General features: G+C 42.5%; 1 protein-coding gene across 1 annotated transcript; it reads right to left on the bottom strand.

Annotated features, from left to right (window-relative positions):
* Positions 1 to 854: 854 nt before the first annotated feature.
* LOC130417420 (zonadhesin-like) lies at positions 855 to 12,039 on the bottom strand. Its single transcript, XM_056742983.1, has 20 exons — positions 11,836 to 12,039; positions 10,321 to 10,515; positions 9,737 to 10,117; positions 8,218 to 8,501; positions 7,489 to 7,754; positions 7,090 to 7,146; positions 6,869 to 7,006; positions 6,468 to 6,724; positions 6,218 to 6,302; positions 6,028 to 6,105; positions 5,716 to 5,853; positions 5,176 to 5,432; positions 4,870 to 4,954; positions 3,839 to 4,789; positions 3,526 to 3,734; positions 3,292 to 3,436; positions 2,831 to 3,108; positions 2,627 to 2,756; positions 2,301 to 2,454; positions 855 to 1,949 (listed from the first exon to the last, which is right to left on the bottom strand). The coding sequence occupies exons 1-20, from the start codon at positions 12,037 to 12,039 to the stop codon at positions 1,934 to 1,936; spliced, it is 4,308 nt and encodes a 1,435-aa protein (XP_056598961.1). The 3' UTR covers positions 855 to 1,933.
* Positions 12,040 to 19,088: the final 7,049 nt, after the last annotated feature.

Here is a 19,088-nt window from a genome sequence, read left to right as displayed (position 1 = left end):
TGGGACAAAAAGATTAAAGTATTTTTTTCTCCTGTGGTAGTCAATGGTTCCCAAGAACTGTTTGTTTACAAGCATTCTTCATCAGGCTTGCAAAGTTTGTTAGTGAGTACAATGAAAAAATTCTGTTCACTTGGTCCCTGTCCAAACGCATTGTTAAGGTGATGTTTTGGTCACACGACATTTGCTTGACATCATATTTTTTACACAATATCAAATTAACTTCCTTCGACTACCAGAGTAGGAAAAATATTGTTTAATATTTTTTTGTTCTGTTGAACACAAAATAAGACATTTTGAAGAATTTAGGAAAACAGATAGTTCGTGGGGAACCTTTGCCTACCATTTTCATTTTCATGTTGGTCAACGGTGCCATTTCTTTGGTGTTTAACGGAACAAGGAAATGTATACATGTGTTGAACAACTCGTAGTTCTGTTGTTCTATTCTATTACATTACGATCAGTAAATTTGCCTAAGGCATACTAGAAAACTTGATCCATTCAGTTCCTTGCAGGTGGGATGAGCGGGCAGGCTCCACCTGTTCTGCGCAATCCTTTACAATCTTTCTGGGGTGAGACCAAGTCTGACTAATAAAAATAATAAAAATGTAAATCAATGCTGTCCCACTAATAAGTGGCTTTAAAAAAAAGAATCTGTTAAGTGAATAAATGAAACTACCTTATGTATTGGCTAACCTCTTTATTTATTCATTTGATTGTTTCGTGTTTTTATTTCCTCTGTGTCAATCTGGATGACGTTCATTCAGGTCGAATTGTTCTGTCCAGCCCTGTTCACACCCATCATTGTGGAAATCAAAGTAGATACTGGCACAACATTAAATATGTAGGAATTCAGAATCACATTCTCCTTACGTCCGTTGTTGTTATCTGCCTAGCCAGTTCTTGTATTCACAAATGAACCAAACACATATGTTTTAGTTTAGTGTTATTACGTTTTGTTTTAAAAATGCTTTCCTGTGCCATAACAATGAATGAGGAAAGTAATTCTTAAGTTTAAAAAAATATATAAATATTTAAGTTGTTGATTAAACATTGAAAGCTTTACCAAAACTTTAAACGAAACCAATTATGGAAAAATGTGACGACGCCACTGTGACTGTAGGACACTAATTTACCTCCACTGTGCAATTTTAGATGTATGCTTTTATGACATGTTTACATTATGTCTTAATTCTAAATAATGCCAATAATTATCTCAAAACAAAGAACCACAATTAAAAATCTAAATAAAAATGAAGAGGGCAATTAAAACCTTTATTAACCTAAAGTGCAAAATATCTTTCCTCTGTGAGATCACATGGATATTTGTAACAAAGTTTAAATGCATTTGAAAGCCATTAGTGGACTTAACATGACCCCTAGTCACCATGAAACAGAAGTTGCGATTGACTTCTTTTCCGTTACGTGACGAACAAACCAGTGAAACGTCAGTATTCCTACTTCTTTTTTTTTTGCTTACATCATGTGATGAAGAGTTGTTGAGAGGGGGAGAGGAGCATAATGTTTTTGATTAAAGATAACATGTGCAAATGAATTGAAAAAAAGATGTTGTGCACTGATAAATCATTTATAATAATCACAGCAACAGTTCATGATGACTTTAAACACAGCCCTGTACATCTAACTTTATTTATCATTTTCAAATAAAATAAACATTCCTAACAAATTAATATTCATTAACAATTTGGGTGTTAAGATATCAGCCCCAAACATAAGAGTAGTTGTTACTGTTCATTTAGAGGCATTCTATAATTATGGGAATACTTTTTTTGTAAGACATGTTAAGAAATGAATATGTTGCACACAAACACCCCTAGCTAGTTTAAGTAATGTGTCAGCTTAGTAAGGAAGTCCATACTGATGTCAGATGCTGGATAGCTGATGGCGAATCTTTCAGCTCCTGAAGCAATTTTTCTTAAAGAATGAACTGCCTGGAAACATACAATAGGTGAAAAAACATTTGGTGTCAAACTTTCTTTGCACTAATTGAGAAACTCCGGAACTTTTTAAAAAAAGTGGAAAAAACGGATGATATAGAAAATGATGTGATGACAAACTGTTAAGAAAATTAATCGCACTTAAAAATGTATTTTATGATGTGCAGATTAATCAAAACATTCACATTTAAATTGCATATATTAATAGTTCCTTAGAAAATAAATCAAAGTGCTTCAAATGCTGAATTAGGAAATGAATGGTAAATTAATTAAATGAATTGCTAAACTTTATGTGATGAACTGACAACGCAGCACTTTTTCTATGAATGAAAATAAGATATTTACCTCCGTCTGTCTGTCACTCTCCAGCTCTCTCCGAATTCCTTCACATTCCTTGCCTGCTCCCCGTTTGGCTTCATCATGTCATTTTTCCCCACAGCGTCAAAATTTCCACAGAGACCTCCGATCTTTATTTTATACACGTGGGAAAGAGTGATCTCTGCAGAGAAGACAGGCAATTTTTTAAAGATCCTCCTTGTTTGTGTGAACCACCTATTCCACTTGTTTCGCTTAGGAGTTCTTAACACTATTAGTAATTTACACGACTGTAATTCAAAATTATAATAAGCATGATTGGATCAACCGTAAAATAAAAAATATTTTTTACATACCTGCCTTGTGTTTGCCATCGAACTCCACAAAGAGGCCAAAGTCAGTCTTCAGAAAAACTCGAGAAGAGCGATCCCAAATCTTGATTCCTCCGGAGGGGGAGATAGGAGCTTGAACGCTTAAACCATCTACCTGTGAGTGAGAAAGACTATGAAAATTAAATCCAGGGAATCTGGAGTACTCTACAAACCTAAAAATGTTCTCACCATAATTTTACGGCCCTTTTTAAAGTCCACTGTGTGGTTATAGACCCTGATTCTGATAGCACGCAGACGACCATCATCATCGTCCTCCTCACTGCTGTCTTCCTCGCTGCTCTTGTCTTTGACTTTTTTGTTGACCGTGACCACATAAACATCGGGGATGTTGCTGGGGAGGTTGGTGGTTTGGACCAGGATGTAGGAATCTTTGCCTTTAAACTTGTGCTTCATCTTGTCAAAAGTTCTGTACTCCGGGTCATCATCGATTGTACATTTGCTGAACGCTGGTTGAGGGAATAATTTAGTTTGTGGACACAAATTACACCAGAAGACCTACGTGAATAAACACTATCTCATCTCCAACTAGATTTGCAGCCCCTCAAATATTGTGATGAACAATTATTATCATTAACAATTTGCCTGAATTTTGTTTACTTCTGTTTAAATGTCAGTAGAAAATTTCATACCAGCTTTCTGGCACATATGCTGCCCCTGTTCAGTCACGTGACATATCTCATTTCCATCACATTCATAATCTTCACATTCTATCTCCCCATCGTCCTCACACTCGCATCTCTGTGAGCAATGGCTGCCATACCAGACCTCACCAAACTGGATACACAAACAAAACAACATGACGTGTTACTTGTGTAGGAAAAAGACAAGAGCAAACGTTTGTGTTTTGTGTCACTGTCACTCACGCTGTGAATATTGCCGTGACTGTCTTTGCAACCGCACTCACTGATGGGCACGCACGTGCGCTGTTTAAGCACAAAGCCGTCGTCGCACACACACCCCTGCACGCACGGCTCTTCTGTGTTACAGTTCGGCGGGCCGTGCAGGTGTGAACATGTAGGCTCGCAGGCAGGAATGCAGTCGGTGTAATGACTGTTTATGGGGCAAGAGGGTGCTGTGGGCAAAGAAATAACTCTTAACAAAGATATAATTTCATGGCAACAGCCATGAATCACAACAGAATTTTCATGACTCATTGATTATGGGTTGGGGGCTTACTTGATGCTGTAGTTTGAATAGGTCCAGCTGTAGTTTGGAGAGATTCATTTGTGGTGTGAACAGGTCTGGTCGTAGTTTGAACGGGTGCAGCTGTGGTTTGGACAGGTCTGGTCGTAGTTTGAACGGGTTCAGCTGTGGTTTGGACGGGTCTGGTCGTAGTTTGAACGGTTGCAGCTGTGGTTTGGACGGGTCTGGTCGTGGTTTGAACGGGTTCAGCTGTGGTTTGGACGGGTCTGGTCGTAGTTTGAACGGGTTCAGCTGTGGTTTGGACGGGTCTGGTCGTAGTTTGAACGGGTTCAGCTGTGGTTTGGACTGGTCTGGTCGTAGTTAGAACGGGTTCAGCTGTGGTTTGGACGGGTCTGGTCGTAGTTTGAACGGGTTCAGCTGTGGTTTGGACGGGTCTGGTCGTGGTTTGAACGGGTTCAGCTGTGGTTTGGACGGGTCTGGTCGTAGTTTGAACGGGTTCAGCTGTGGTGTGAACAGGTCTGGTCGTAGTTTGAACGGGTGCAGCTGTGGTTTGGACGGGTCTGGTCGAAGTTTGAACAGGTTCAGCTGTGGTTTGGACGGGTCTGGTCGAAGTTTGAACAGGTTCAGCTGTGGTTTGGACGGGTCTGGTCGAAGTTTGAACGGGTTCAGCTGTGGTTTGGACGGGTCTGGTCGAAGTTTGAACGGGTTCAGCTGTGGTTTGGACTGGTCTGGTCGTAGTTTGAACGGGTTCAGCTGTGGTTTGGACGGGTCTGGTAGTAGTTTGAACGGGTTCAGCTGTGGTTTGGACGGGTTCAGATGTGGTTTGGACGGGTCTGGTAGTAGTGTGAACAGGTTCAGCTGTGGTTTGGGTAGGTCTGGACGTAGTTTCAACAGATGCAGATGTAGTTTGGATGGGTCTGGCTGTAGTATGCACTGTTGGTGGCAACGGGCCTGGAGTTGTTGGTTTCACCTGGTTTACTAAATCTGAAAAAGATTTACAACTTTTAATGCAATGTCAAGAACGCTAATAAGAGTTAGAAGCATACATTTTTTTTAATACATACCATCACAGGTTCCACGGTGCAGAGAGACATCATCAATGGCAACATCTGACAGGGCTGTGCTTCCTCTACGCCCCTCAAAGATCACCTGACAGACCAATCACATGTATCGATTATACTCTCACTCCTAAATGTCATTGCTCAATAAATTCCTATATACACCACACTGTATCGAGTTCAGTAACATTGTGTCCTAAAAAAAATAACTCAAGCATGCTTCTCTTACTATACTATACAGATTAATGCGTGGTTTAGTAAAATTATCGTTTTGGGTGAAGTATATCTCTTTAAAGTGGTTCATTTACTGACATGAAACTTAACAGTCGGCCTCAGATCCACCAGCGCATGATGCCACATGTCTCCATGGTTATCTCTCCTCCTCCACACCTCCTGGGCCAAATTACCCTCAAACTGGTAGACGCTCAGCCCCATGGTGCTGCTGGCACCGTGCATGTGGTACCAAAACTGAAGACACTGGGGTTGAATGTCAGTGCATTCTGCACTGAGGAGGCGTGCCGTGTCACCGTGAGTGGCACTATCTCCCTCGATGTATATGTAGTAGCCACCTAAAAATGCAGACCAATAGTCAGAAAATGCAATGGATTTAATTTATGGACTTTGCCACTTTAATGTTATATCCTTATGTTCAAATGGAAGGCAGTGACATTCTGAATGTTCTTTTTTAAAGGTTCATTGTATCTATTGTCAGATTTATAGCCTTTAATTATCTAGATATAGTAATAAAACAAGAATAATTATTTTGGATTTAAGTTTAATAACATTAATTATACTGTTTTTTACTGTGAAAACAACTCAGAAAAATATTTTTGGAAAGAAATCATGACGCACTTCCTGTTGTGTGGTCAGAGGAAGGACCAGTCTTTAATGTTGGGGTGGAGCCTATCTGTCTTGTCCAATCAAAAACGTCAGTCAGCAACTGAGTCCAACTGCAGATATCACTCTCAAAATCACAGTTCAGGCCACAAACTGTCAAAACAAAACACAATAGTTACACTATAATTAACATTGTATAACCACATTCTGCTCAACCTGATGCCAACTGTGAGAGTTCAGTCACAAAGAGGTGAATTAAAAAAATCCTACAAATCTTTCCCAATGAATATTTTCTTTGATTCAAATCTTTCCTCAAGGAAATCTTACCTGGATGGGGGATGACTGAATTTGAACTAGTCCGAGGGGGTTCCAGAGTGGTCGTGTCAAAGTCATCTCCGGGAATATCTGCCAATGTTTTAAAAATAATGCTTACCAGTCTAGATGAATTAGTCACTGATTTTAACACAATAAAAGGTGCATACAGTTCAGCCTTGAATAGATTTAGATCTACACATACCTTCACATTCACCATACCTTATGACCACGTCATCTATGGCCACATCTGAGCGAGGATCTGAACCCCTAATGCCCTCCACGATTATCTGAAACCAGCATATTAGAGTATAAGCATGGGTTGTACTACATCTGTCACATCAGTTAGAATGAAAATATTAACCTATAGCACTTTCGTCCGTAAAGCCAGAACCCAAATTAGGTTAAGATAGAAGTCATATCAAATGTTTATGTATTGTAGTATTGTATCTAACCTGAAAAGCTGCTTGTGGTTTGATTTCAACCTTGGCTTGGAACCAGCGATTGCCTTGGTTATTGGTTTTGGACCATAGTTTGACTGCGCGGTTGTTCTCAAACAGGTAAAGGTTGAGTGCCATAACATTCGCCGGACCATACATGTGATACCAGAAACTCACACACTGCTTTTCAAAGGTGTAGCAGACAGGAGTCATCATACGGGCCGAGTCACCATGAAGCACACTGTCTCCCTCAATATACATGTAGAAGCCGTCTATTTAAGAGAACAAAAAATTCAGAATACCAATAATACAAACTACTACTTATTTGGATTTCGCAGTTGTTCATGGACTGATGAGCAGTCTTTAAGCTTTGTTTAACCAGCTTTTATAAGCATCTTCTGCTCAATCCAGCTTACTTCCTGTGGTGTGGTCACCGGTCGGCCCGGTGAGTTCTGATGGCGTAGACCCCGACCATCTAGTCCAATCAAAACTGTCCTGGATGAGTTGTTCCCACCCACAATCATCCTGGTCAAAGTTGCAGCTCCACCTGCAGCCTGTGTGGTGACAATCAATGGTGGAAAATAAATGATCATATCACAACTAAAAATAAATAAACAAAAAGACGAAAACAGCTTACTTTCAGGCAGCGAGGTTGGTTTGGGTGCATTTGTTGACGGTAGTAAAGGATCCAAATCTGTATAGAAGCATAACCATTGGACAACTATTAAGGCACTTTACAATAAGACAATTACCATTTATTTAACTGTACATTTTAAACGCAAAGTTGATTCACAAAATGCAATGTTTATCATATTTGGCAAAACAAATAAACATGTTTTGAATATTTAAGTGTATAGAATGCTGTATAGAACATAAAATTAATAAACCAATATTAGATTAATAACGGACAACAATGTTAGCTAATAAAGAAAGACTTATTTACAAATAATTTAAAATGTAATGCTGTCCAGCAATTATGCCAGATTTGATAATACCTGTTTGACAGTCTTCCATTACTTTTTAAATAGGCACTAACCACAGAAAGTGTGATTTCTCCAGTCTGTTAGAAACACCTCAGCCACCTCACAGGCAGACACATAGTCCTCAAAAGAGGTGCAGAGTTGAGATGTATCCCCCTGGTAAGTACAATAATCAGTAATGCAGCTTGTTACGTAGATCTGAGGTGGAACAAACCAGTGGCATTCTGTGAAAACATCTCCAAACAATGCACTGCACTCTGTGTATGCAGCATTCTCCAGGTCTGAGTCACACACAGTGGGGTCTGGAGAGCCATTGCTGCACCTGAAGAAATTGAAATAAAGTTTTCTATTTGTATTATTATCATATGTTGACCAGCCGCCATCAAAAGCATTCTATTCTAGTCTATGATATAGTATTAAAGTTTATATTTAAACCATACTACAGTTTTATGTAATAATATATATACATATTCAATTTAATATCAAATGTCTGACGAATGTATAAACCTAAAACCACAAAATCTGAACATTTTTTAAGGGATTCTTTATCTTTTAAATGATCAGTAGTTAATAGCTTGAAATCACAATTTATTTATCAACACACGTCGCCTTACACAAATGTTTTAGGATTGAATACGTTCGTACGCGCTGCGCAGACCGAACGGGATGTCAAACTAGCCAAAACAAATCCCGTAATACTTTGATGTCATACGCCGATCGGTTTGCGTTGCTCCGCGGTTAGTCAAATAAGGTTACAAATCTCAAGCGGATCAGTAAATTCTTACAGCCAATAGTTGTCATTTGTATTCCAGCTGCTGGCGAACTCGTGCGGATCCGCTACATTGTTTCCGTCGGAAGTTAAAAAGTCATCGAACTGACTTCCGGAGTAAGTACCGCACAGGCCGCATAGCATCCCTCTGTAGCGCTCATCCACCTGCACAAACAGCCTGGAACTTCCATCAAACACCAGACGCACACCGAAGTCTGTATCAACTTGAGCGTAGGGTCCCGACTGAGACAAATGAATGGAACCAAAGTCCGCAGGGAGATTCACCCGAGCACCGTTTACCTGATGGGAAGAAGAATAAAACACAGCTCGTGACGCTAAACTCTCTCATTTTAGCATTTTTTTCTTTTTACAAGAGAATAGAATTTAAAATTAAAAGATTAATTTCAGAACAAGGGTGTTGGTGAAGTGACCTGTTGTAAAGGTGTTTCACAGAATGAAAAGAGAATCCATTTCTTTGTAAATGATGAAGTACTTTCTATGTATTAAATCTCGTGGTATTTAATATTGTTTTTATATTATATAGTTTGTAATGTAGCCTATGAGGTATATTAAGAAATGAATGATTATTTGCCATCTGTTAGTTAGTTGGCACAGTTTTCTGTATCATGCCTTTTAAAGTCATACCCATTAAGCAGAATCCCTCAATATAGACCACTTTGCAATATTTATTTTAAGATGCATTTATCTTACGTGGATAATTAAAGCATAAAAATATTTGTTCTACATTTTAAGTGTGTTCAAACGTTTGTGTAGTGTTAAAGAACTGAAACCGGGTAGGGAGTGTTGAACCAGTGTTGTTATATCTATTTTTGAAATTTGCATAAAATTTGAAGCCTAACGTGGATTAAATGGACATTCTCTACTTTTTGAAGTTAGACTTTGTTTCTCCTTAAAATTCACGCCCTGGAATCCATTCCCCCCTCTGTCTTTCTATTTCCAGCCCTAGAAATACCTAAATCTCAGAATTATCAGATAATACAATACCGTACGTGTACAGAATGTTTGCCAAAGACCTTATCACAATAAGTCACAATCAAGATTGTTTTCAAATGTTATCAACGATTGATAGAGCTGAAGGTTCCAGGTGGAAACCTTTCCCATCACATTCCAGTAAATGACTAACATTTCATTCACTGTTAACACAGATTACAGGCCATAAATTTCAGATGGCAGCTCTTACCCTCATTTTGCTCAACCAGCTACATGCTCCGCCAGTAACTGACTGACTGTAAAAGTCTACTAATGTTTCAGTACACATTCTATTTTCTTAGTGTACAACTGTACGTATTTTAACAAAATTAACATTTTAAACTCTGATTCCTCTCTAGACTTCATTAAAGTAAATTATCTCAGTCATGTTGGCATGTAGGGCATTTGTAAATATATGGGCAGGCAATGGCTTGATTCCATGTCAGAGTGACCCAGGAACTACAGAGGCAGGGTAGCAATTCAAACACTAAACACCAGATGAATGAAAAGCACTTCATGAGTTGTGAACAAACCAAAACACTCACATAAACCAGCTTGTTCTTTCTGATGGTGAGGTGGAATCCTTCCATGTCGAGAGCTACAGAGTTAAGAGAAGAGCTTGTGGGATTCTCTCTCCCTTCATTTATTGCGGTTAAAGTGAACTGGGTGTTAGCTGGGCCACATGTTTTTACTATTGTATAGTTGCAGGTGCCCCAGAAGGAGCAGGCCTTGCCATCGAAGGTGATGTAATGGGGGTCACCGTAGACACTGCAGGTCACAGGGCTAGAAGGAAAGCAGCCCTTGATCCCGTCCTGAACCATACACACTTCACCGGCCAGACAGGACACAGGGGAACAGTGAATTTTCCCGTGGCCCTGACACTCGCACAGTGTGTTACAGTCACCCTCCATAAATGTCTCTCTGATCTAGTGTGGACAAAAGAAAACATTAAGAATAATGTAAAATAATGTATTTATTAATAGTAAGTACATTTACTTTATAAAGCACATTTAAATTTATCTTACGTCATATGCAAGAACCTAATACAATAACAACAATCCATACAATTATTTATGACTATTATTCAAAAATATATAAAAATATGTTTATTCTAACTATGACAACTCACCGCATAATGCTGTTCGTTTACCCAGCATCCACAGTCCTCTTCTAGCACGCACGTTCCTCCACTGAGCAGGAAGCCATCGTCACACTCACAGCGTTCTTCGCATATCCCACAAGTCCCTGCAGCATCCAGGCTAGAGCAGGTCTCTTGGCAGCCGCTGACACAGGCATTGTAATGACTGAGTTCCGCACACCAAAGCTACAGCGGAAAGCTGTATTACATCATTACATATCATTACATATCTGTTACATGGTGGCTTTGTGGTTTGTAGGTGAAGGCATAGGAGATTTCTTAAACTGTCATGAACTCTGGTGTGAGAACCCAAGTGCAGGCAGACGACAAGGCGGATGAAGGGGTTAACAAATGTATTTATTTAACAAAGAGAAAAAGGCAAAACAAAACCCACTATGGGGAAAACAAGACTGGGTAAACTAAAACAACACAAGAACACGGACTAACTCAACTAAGAAAACAAAGACTTGACACAATAAACTAACACTTACTAAGACACGTTGGAAACAGGAAACAGGAACAACAACTTGGCATAACCTTAACAGGAACGAGTACAAGAACATGTACCTCAAACAATGCACGAGCAACGAGACAAAGAAACATGAGGACTCTTTATAGGGAAGGTAATTAACACAAACTAGGAAACAGGAGGGTTGGGCAATGACGCGACTTGAGGAGAGTATGGAAGACCGCAAGGGTCAAAAATATCTCTCCTCACATGAAACAGGGGATTCTGTATGATTCCACCTCTAAACCAAGAAATATCTGACAAGGAGAGGTGGAACCATGACAGAACCCCCGCCTTAAGGAGCAGCACCCTGATGCTCCTCAAAGGCACGAACAAGACAAGGCAGACTGGGACAAAGACAAGACCAAACAAAACATGGAGAACAAGACTAGGGGCAGACAGGCAAGAACCATCAGGGGATTAGGGTGACTCAGTAAAAATAACAGACATGGGAGGGGGGGCGGGGGCAAACAAGAATACACAGGGGACTGTCCAGAAGGGGTAGGGCTCGGTGGGGAAGTTCCAGCCCTCGGGGACGCACCAGAGCGCGGAGCCCCAGGGGACTTGACATGGGAAGTCCTGGGGGGAACTGTTCTTGTCCCCTGCAGGACTGCTGGGCTGGACGGCGGCTTGAATGCCGGGCTTGACGGCGGCGGCGGCTGGGCAGCCGGGCTTGACGGCGGCGGCGGCTGGGCAGCCGGGCTTGACGGCGGCGGCGGCTGGGCAGCCGGGCTTGACGGCGGCGGCGGCTGGGCAGCCGGGCTTGACGGCGGCGGCGGCTGGGCAGCCGGGCTTGACGGCGGCGGTTGGGCAGCCGGGCTTGGTTCCGGCTCCTGGACCGGGCTTGATTCCGGCTCCTGGACCGGGCTTGATTCCGGCCCCTGGGAGGAATCTGCGGCCGGGCTGGACGCTCGGACCGTCACCTCCCCACGGCGCCCCCCCAAAAAATATTTGGGACTCGGGACCACCGGACTCGGGACCACCGGACTCGGGACCACCGGACTCGGAGCTGCCCTCCGTTGTCTCTTCTTCCTCAGCCGAGCCACCCGCCTGGTGGTTGGCTGAAGGAAGAAGGTGAAGGGCTCGACTGGTTCAGGGTTGGAGGCCTCCGAGGAAGACCCCGAAGAAGATCTCCTCCCCCGCTTGCCACGGAGACCAGTCGGTGGTGGTGAAGAGACTGCAGAGGATGGGGAGAGGCCCATGACCCCGATTTATAGGGAATGCCCCTCGGGGATGGCGGCCAGCGGAGAAGGAGAGCAGGACTCAACTGAGACCCTGGGCTTCGGCCGATTCATGGCGTACCTGATCAGTTCGGTGAAGCCCAGCGGTCTCAGCATCTGCATCTCCTCCCGCGTCAGAGGATGGTTGAGGCTGCCATTGAACAGGACCATCTGTTCCTGCTCATCATGGACCATCTCCCCTGCAGTCTCAAAGAAGCGATCCGCTAAGCCAAGCACGTCGCCGTATCCCTGACGAACAGTACACAGGCGACGTGCCTGACTTGCGCGTCTCGCCTCCATGCCTGCTGGGTTCAATCTTGGCTCGTGCATTCTGTCATGAACTCTGGTGTGAGACATGGCGTGAGAACCCAAGTGCAGGCAGACGACAAGGCGGATGAAGGGGTTATGTATTTATTTAACAAAGACAAAAAGGCAAAACAAAACCCACTATGGGGAAAACAAGACTGGGTAAACTAAAACAACACAAGAACACGGACTAACTCAACTAAGAAAACAAAGACTTGACACAATAAACTAACACTTACTAAGACACGTTGGAAACAGGAAACAGGAAACAGGAAACAGGAAACAGGAAACAGGAAACAGGAAACAGGAAACAGGAACAACAACTTGACATAAACATCATTTTATGAATGAAAGCCAACATTTTGATATTAGTGCTGCAACTTATGTCTCCATTAAATTGATATATATTTTTTTCTTTAATTTAACATTTATAACAGCCGTAATATTACAACATCTGTTTTATCCCAAATGAATGCTTTCTCCCCGCATGGGCACATTTTCACAACTGTTAGGTCCTATTGTTAACCGTTGCAATGCTTTTGGATCGCAGATTTTGTTTATAGGTGTTTTTACCTGGCCATGAACTCTCCTTGAATCAAATCATCTTGTTTTACTAGACCACATAATTCAAAGTTGAAGTAAGTACAAGTTTGTGAATTGCACAAACTATTTTTTTCGTGTGCTTTGTCTAGAACATGCAAATATTATAGTACAGCTGAAAGTTTTGATTATTTGATTATTTGATTACATTTTGAGAATGTATGTCAATGTTGTAATTTTACAACATTGGGTCGCAGGGGTGCCAATTTTTGCCTGAGCACCTATCACATTATATGGATGAATATTACTTCTCTCCTATTAAACATGAAGCAAACACAAGTATAAACCTCCTGTTTTTGATTAATCACAAATTTACATTTAGACATTTAGCAGACGCTATTATCCAAAGCGACTTACAAAGAGTTTAGGAGCAATAAGCAATATGTCATACAGGAGCCATAATACATAAAGTGCCAATACAAAGTTACTGGTTTCAACAATAGCTAGACCACTAACTGTTGAGATAAAGGGTTAGTGTTTTATTTTTTATAGTTATTAAAATGTAATGATTATTAAATAAGATAAAGTTGAATTAGGGATTTAAAAAACTTTTTTATTAACTTTATTGATTTATGTTCCTTATTTTTCTGGCCTTTGCTTGTTAGACCAAAATATTTGCTCGCTGCATGAAGACCAGGTGATAATGTTCTGGAATGTGGAGATATTAGAAGCGTTATTAAAACCCATCTCTTCTGTGAATACTTGACAGACAAACGAATAAAAAACACTAACCCTCTCTCTTTCTCTCAACAGGTATTGGTCTGGCTTTTGTAGAAACCAGTTTCTTTGTAATGGCACCTATTGTATTATTACTCCTGTATGACATATTGCTCCCTAAACTCTAGAAAGTATCTTTGGATAAAGGCGTCTGCTAAAATTACTAAATATAAATGAGGGCACAATAAGCTACCCAGACAGCTTTGTGTGAATATTGTGGAATGTTTAAACTGCATTAACATTGATTGGACTGGAAAGTAATTCGGTTTTTTTTTTTCAGAATGCCACCAGCCAAGAAAGACCATCATGTATACAATGTGTTATGATTTCCGGGGGAGAACCCAAGTGCAGGCAAGCACGAGACAGGAGGTAGGGGTAACACAGGAATTTATTGGACAAACAAAGACACGGGGAAACAGGAACAAGGCAAGACTGGGTAAACGTATACCAGCAAAACAGATGCAATCAACTGAGCATAAGCACAAGTATCTTCACGTACATGTATCCACAAGTAACGAACCAGCACAAGACAATGAAACATGAGAGGTATATATAGGGGAAACAGACAAGGGATAATTAATAGGGACCAGGTGATAGGGGTTAACAATCAAGGAAAGCTAATGAGACAGAAAGGGCGGGAACTGACGAGACTCGGGGAGAGAGTATGGAAAGCCAAAAGACTAAAAACTTCTCTCCCCACATAAAACAGGGAATTCTGTTTTGGTTCTGCCTCAAGACCAAGAATAGCCAAACATGATAGGCAGAACCGTGACAGAACCCCCGCCTTAAGGAGCGGCATCCTGCCGCTCCTCAAGGAGACTCACAGGACAAGACAGACTGGGACATTGACAAGATCAAACAAAACATAGAAAACAAGACTAGGGGCAGACAAGCAAGAACAATAAACGGGTTGGGGTGAGACAATAAAAATAACAAACAAGGGAGGGGGGGAGGGGGAACAACAAAGTTCATGGGGGAATGTCCAGTAGGGTTGGGATGGAGGGGAACAGATTTAGACCGGGGTGACGCTCGAGAGCGTGAAGCCCCAGGGGTCTTAATTGGAGAAGTCCTGGGGAGCGCAGTCTTAGTCCCAGAGGACCTTGTAGGGACAGTCTTGGCTGCCGGTTGGACACGGCAAGGACCTAGGAATGCTCCCAGTTGAGTCACCGGTAGGGCTGCAGGCTGAGTCACCGGCAGGGCTGCAGCCTGAGTCTCCGGCTGGGCTGCAGGCTGAGTCTCCGGCAGGGCTGCAGGCTGAGACACCGGCAGGGCTGCAGGCTGAGACACCGGCAGGGCTGCAGGCTGAGACACCGGCAGGGCTGCAGGCTGAGACACCGGCAGGGCTGCAGGCTGAGACACCGGCAGGGCTGCAGGCTGAGACACCGGCAGGGCTGCAGGCTGAGTCACCGGCAGGGCTGCAGGCTGAGTCACCGGCAGGGCTGCAGGCTGAGTCACGGACTGGAAGGCCGACTGACACACCGGACAGAACGCCGGACTGGACACCGGACTGGACGCCGGACTGGACGCCGGACTGGACACAGGACTGGACACAGGACTGGACACAGGACTGGACACAGGACTGGACACAGGACTGGACACAGGACTGGACACAGGACTGGACGTCAGCCGCACCGGACTGGGCACTGGACTGGACGTCTGCCGGACCGGACTTGACACTGGACTGGACGCCTGCCGGACCGGACTGGATGCTTGCTGGACCGGGCTGGAGACCAATGGACTCCGAGCCGCCCTACGTTGCCTCTTCTTCTTTAGCCGAGCCACCCGCCTGGTGGCCGGCTGAAGGGACGACGAGTACGAGACGGGCGGCTCGGGGTTGGAAGCCTCAGACGAGGACCCCCAGGATTCCCGTCTCCCCCGCTTGCCAGTGAGACTGGGCGGTCGTGAGGAGACCGCAGAGATTGAGGAGGGGTTTGTGGCGATGCCCGCAACCCCAATCTGCAGAGGGCCACTCTCAGGAATCGAAGCCAAAGGGGATGAGAGGTATGTGTTTGATGAGGTCGTGGAGTCCGAACGAGCCGAGGCAGTTAGCCACACGGCGTCGAAGTCCAACGGCCTCATCGTCCTCATCTCCGAGCGAGAGAGTGGCTCTCTGAGACCGGCGTTGAATAGCACCGCCAACTCCTCCTCTCCGAAGGTGCCTTGTTCGGCCACATCAAGGAATCTCCCCACGTACTCATCCACAGTCTCCTCTCCCTGGCGAAGGCTGCAGAGGAGACGGGCCAGGGTTGTCCGGTCTGTGTTCATGCTGCCGCTGGGTTCAATCTTTGGCTGGTTCGTTCTGTTATGATTTCCGGGGGAGAACCCAAGTGCAGGCAAGCACGACACAGGAGGTAGGGGTAACACAGGAATTTATTGGACAAACAAAGACACGGGGAAACAGGAACAAGGCAAGACTGGGTAAACGTATACCAGCAAAACAGATGCAATCAACTGAGCATAAGCACAAGTATCTTCACGTACATGTATCCACAAGTAACGAACCAGCACAAGACAATGAAACATGAGAGGTATATATAGGGGAAACAGACAAGGGATAATTAATAGGGACCAGGTGATAGGGGTTAACAATCAAGGAAAGCTAATGAGACAGAAAGGGCGGGAACTGACGAGACTCGGGGAGAGAGTATGGAAAGCCAAAAGACTAAAAACTTCTCTCCCCACATAAAACAGGGAATTCTGTTCAATGTTTATGATATTATTGATGCTATTCAGAATCGCCACAGGAACTTTGAGATGAAATTTGGAGTTTCCTATATACTAGATAAGGAAAATAACAAAAAAACATTAACCAACCATCTGATTTCTATGTGGACAATCCACAAAACCAACAAAACATGCCAAAGCAACCACCAAGACGTTCAATAACACAGCCCATGCCTCGTGAAAAGTATCGCTGGCTTAAAAGGGATTTTATCAGTCCCAGCACTGCTTTTTCAGTTCAGGGTGTCACCAATGATGCTGTCTCCCTCCTCACACACTGAACAGAAGACAGTTTCAAGCACACTTTGCATCCTCTCTCATCCTGGGTTGCGTTTCCCTGGTTAACAATGACGGAACTTTAGTTGGAGAACGATCCTTTTGGGAAACGCACCCATGGTCGGCAGAACTCCCATCAAACGAAAAAGGGGGAGACCATCTTCAAGCCATGGGAGCCCAGTTTTGACAGAAAGCCCACCCACAGATAATGGGAGACCTTCAAGTGGAATCCAAGCAGAACATTTCAATGTACACCCACCAAAAGAGAGGCGAGGACGTTTTACTTTTTTATGCATTAGGCAGATGCTTTTCTCCAAAGCGACTTACATTTCTTTGTATTATACATTTGTTTCTGAACCCATGACCTTGGCTTTGCTAGCGCCATGCCACAGGAAAGCTCAGGACATGTATGGACATTTTCCTGTTAAAACGAAAAGAGGACGCTGCAGACACTGTGCTACAGATAACACAAACACACTTTGCTGCAAATGCAATGTCCGCCTCTGCTTCTCAGAGGATAAGAACTGTTTTTGGGACTATCACAACTGAAGATGCCTGTAAACAGAGCTGCATAGTATACATGAAAAAGATGTACAACTAAGTTCATCTGGTGTTGTAAATACAGAAGGGGTCTGGCGATGTCCTTCAGGTGGGCCAGTACAAGTCTCTCAAAAAATGACTTCTTTACCACAGGTGTTAAAGCAACAGGTCTATAGTCATTAAATCCAGAGATTTTGTGTTTCTTCTGTACAGGGATGATGGTGGAGCGTTTGAGCATAAAGGGACTTTAGACTCCTCCAAAGATCTGTTTAAAATATTAGTGAAGATGGGCGACAGCTGCTCCGCACAGACTTTCAGGCAGGAGGGTAAGACATTGTCTTGGCATAGCGCTTTTCTGATCTTTTGTTTGCGGCACACATCCTCTTTGCAGATATTAAGTGCAGGTTGAGTGTCAAGAGGAGGTGTTAATGTTATAGCAGAGATAGGGTCAGGGCGGGTAGGAGGTTGAGACTCTGCTTTTCAAAACAACAATAGAAGTTGTTCAGATCGTCAACCAGTCGTTGATTACCCACAGACTGAGGCTAATCAAAGGGTTAAACATAAATTCAACATACTATATAAATTGCTAAATATTTTTTAAATAAACAGATTAATTCACATCTGGTAGTTCGCATTCATTAAAAGTATTACTTAAAATTGTAGTTGATTATTCTCTGTGACAAAACATATATATTATGAGTGCGGTTGTCGGACAAATGAATGTTTATGTATGTATAGAGAACTACCCTTTTCAAACAGCAATGCTGGTAAATTACTGGTAAAGTCATTCTGGTAAATTTATAGTAAATACACAAATGTGCTGCTCATATAAGCAATAGACTTCTATTAATTTACCGGTAAGACAGCGAATTCACACAGCTGTCTCAAAATACTAGTATTGTCATCATGCAGACGTTTCCTTATAGCTAAACGATCACTGACTTGTTTATATTCGCTAAAAGCTCCCATTTTAATCAATGAATCTATTTACACTGCACAATGAACTTTAGATAATTTTTGATGTTTGTTTTTGAGGCAGGTGACCTGAGGCTGCTCTCTAATTGGCTCTCATATTTTGTAAAACTCCTTTTTATCTCATTATAAGAAACACCACATTAATTAACATTATATGTTTCCACTTGCTAAGTGTGTCTCAGTGGGTTAAAAATACTACAGGCTCACTTGGGATCAACACACCCACTTGAACACTAGGGCCAAAAACTGTCTCTCATATTTTGGCCCTGTCCCAAATGGTGCACTCCGGTCTAGTGGATCTCCTCTGAGTCCACACTTGGTGACATCAGGAAGTGCAGACCTATAGGGCACTAGGCACAAGTCCACAACGGTACATGGGAGTGCATTTTGACTTGAGGTCATCACACCGGAAAGAGAAAGTGGTGCTTTCTAAACAGTCACGTGGTACTTTGTTGTCATTCACTGATCATTCACTGAGTGCCGCGTGAAGTCGATCACACTTGTAGTCTCTTTGTAGTTATTTGGGATGGGAGCTGCCGGTTTTTATTGTTCTGTATTTTATATGTTGATATGCCACCCAAGCAATATGCAATAGATACTTATTTTTGTAATGCATTCATTTGTCCTGACGTAAAGGCAACTGGCCTATGTATTTTATTTATTTGTACACACTATTCTTCTGTATACACCTTTTTTATATGCATATATATTCAATTCAATTCATTTTTATTTATATGGCGCTTTTCACAATGTGCATTGTTCCAAAGCAGTTTTACAGGGGCAAACAGGAAAAACAGAAAAGGTAAAACATAGCACATCGCATGGTGTTTATAGAACGAGCAAGATCATTCTAATAAATAATATCTAATTAATAAATAAATATATAAATGCATATA

This window comes from Triplophysa dalaica, chromosome 3 (assembly GCF_015846415.1).
Source record: "Triplophysa dalaica isolate WHDGS20190420 chromosome 3, ASM1584641v1, whole genome shotgun sequence".
Lineage (NCBI taxonomy): Eukaryota > Metazoa > Chordata > Actinopteri > Cypriniformes > Nemacheilidae > Triplophysa > Triplophysa dalaica.
This window is presented reverse-complemented; position numbering and strand designations above follow the sequence as displayed.

Coding starts and splice junctions, on each gene's coding strand:
- LOC130417420 (XM_056742983.1), bottom strand. CDS start 12,039: ATGGGCCTCTCCCCATCCTCTGCAGTCTCTTCACCACCACCGACTGGT. Junction 6,106..6,217: donor AAGGTATGGTGAATGTGAAG/GTATGTGTAGAT, acceptor AAACATTGGCAG/ATATTCCCGGAGATGACTTT. Junction 3,735..3,838: donor TATTCAAACTACAGCATCAA/GTAAGCCCCCAA, acceptor CTTTGCCCACAG/CACCCTCTTGCCCCATAAAC.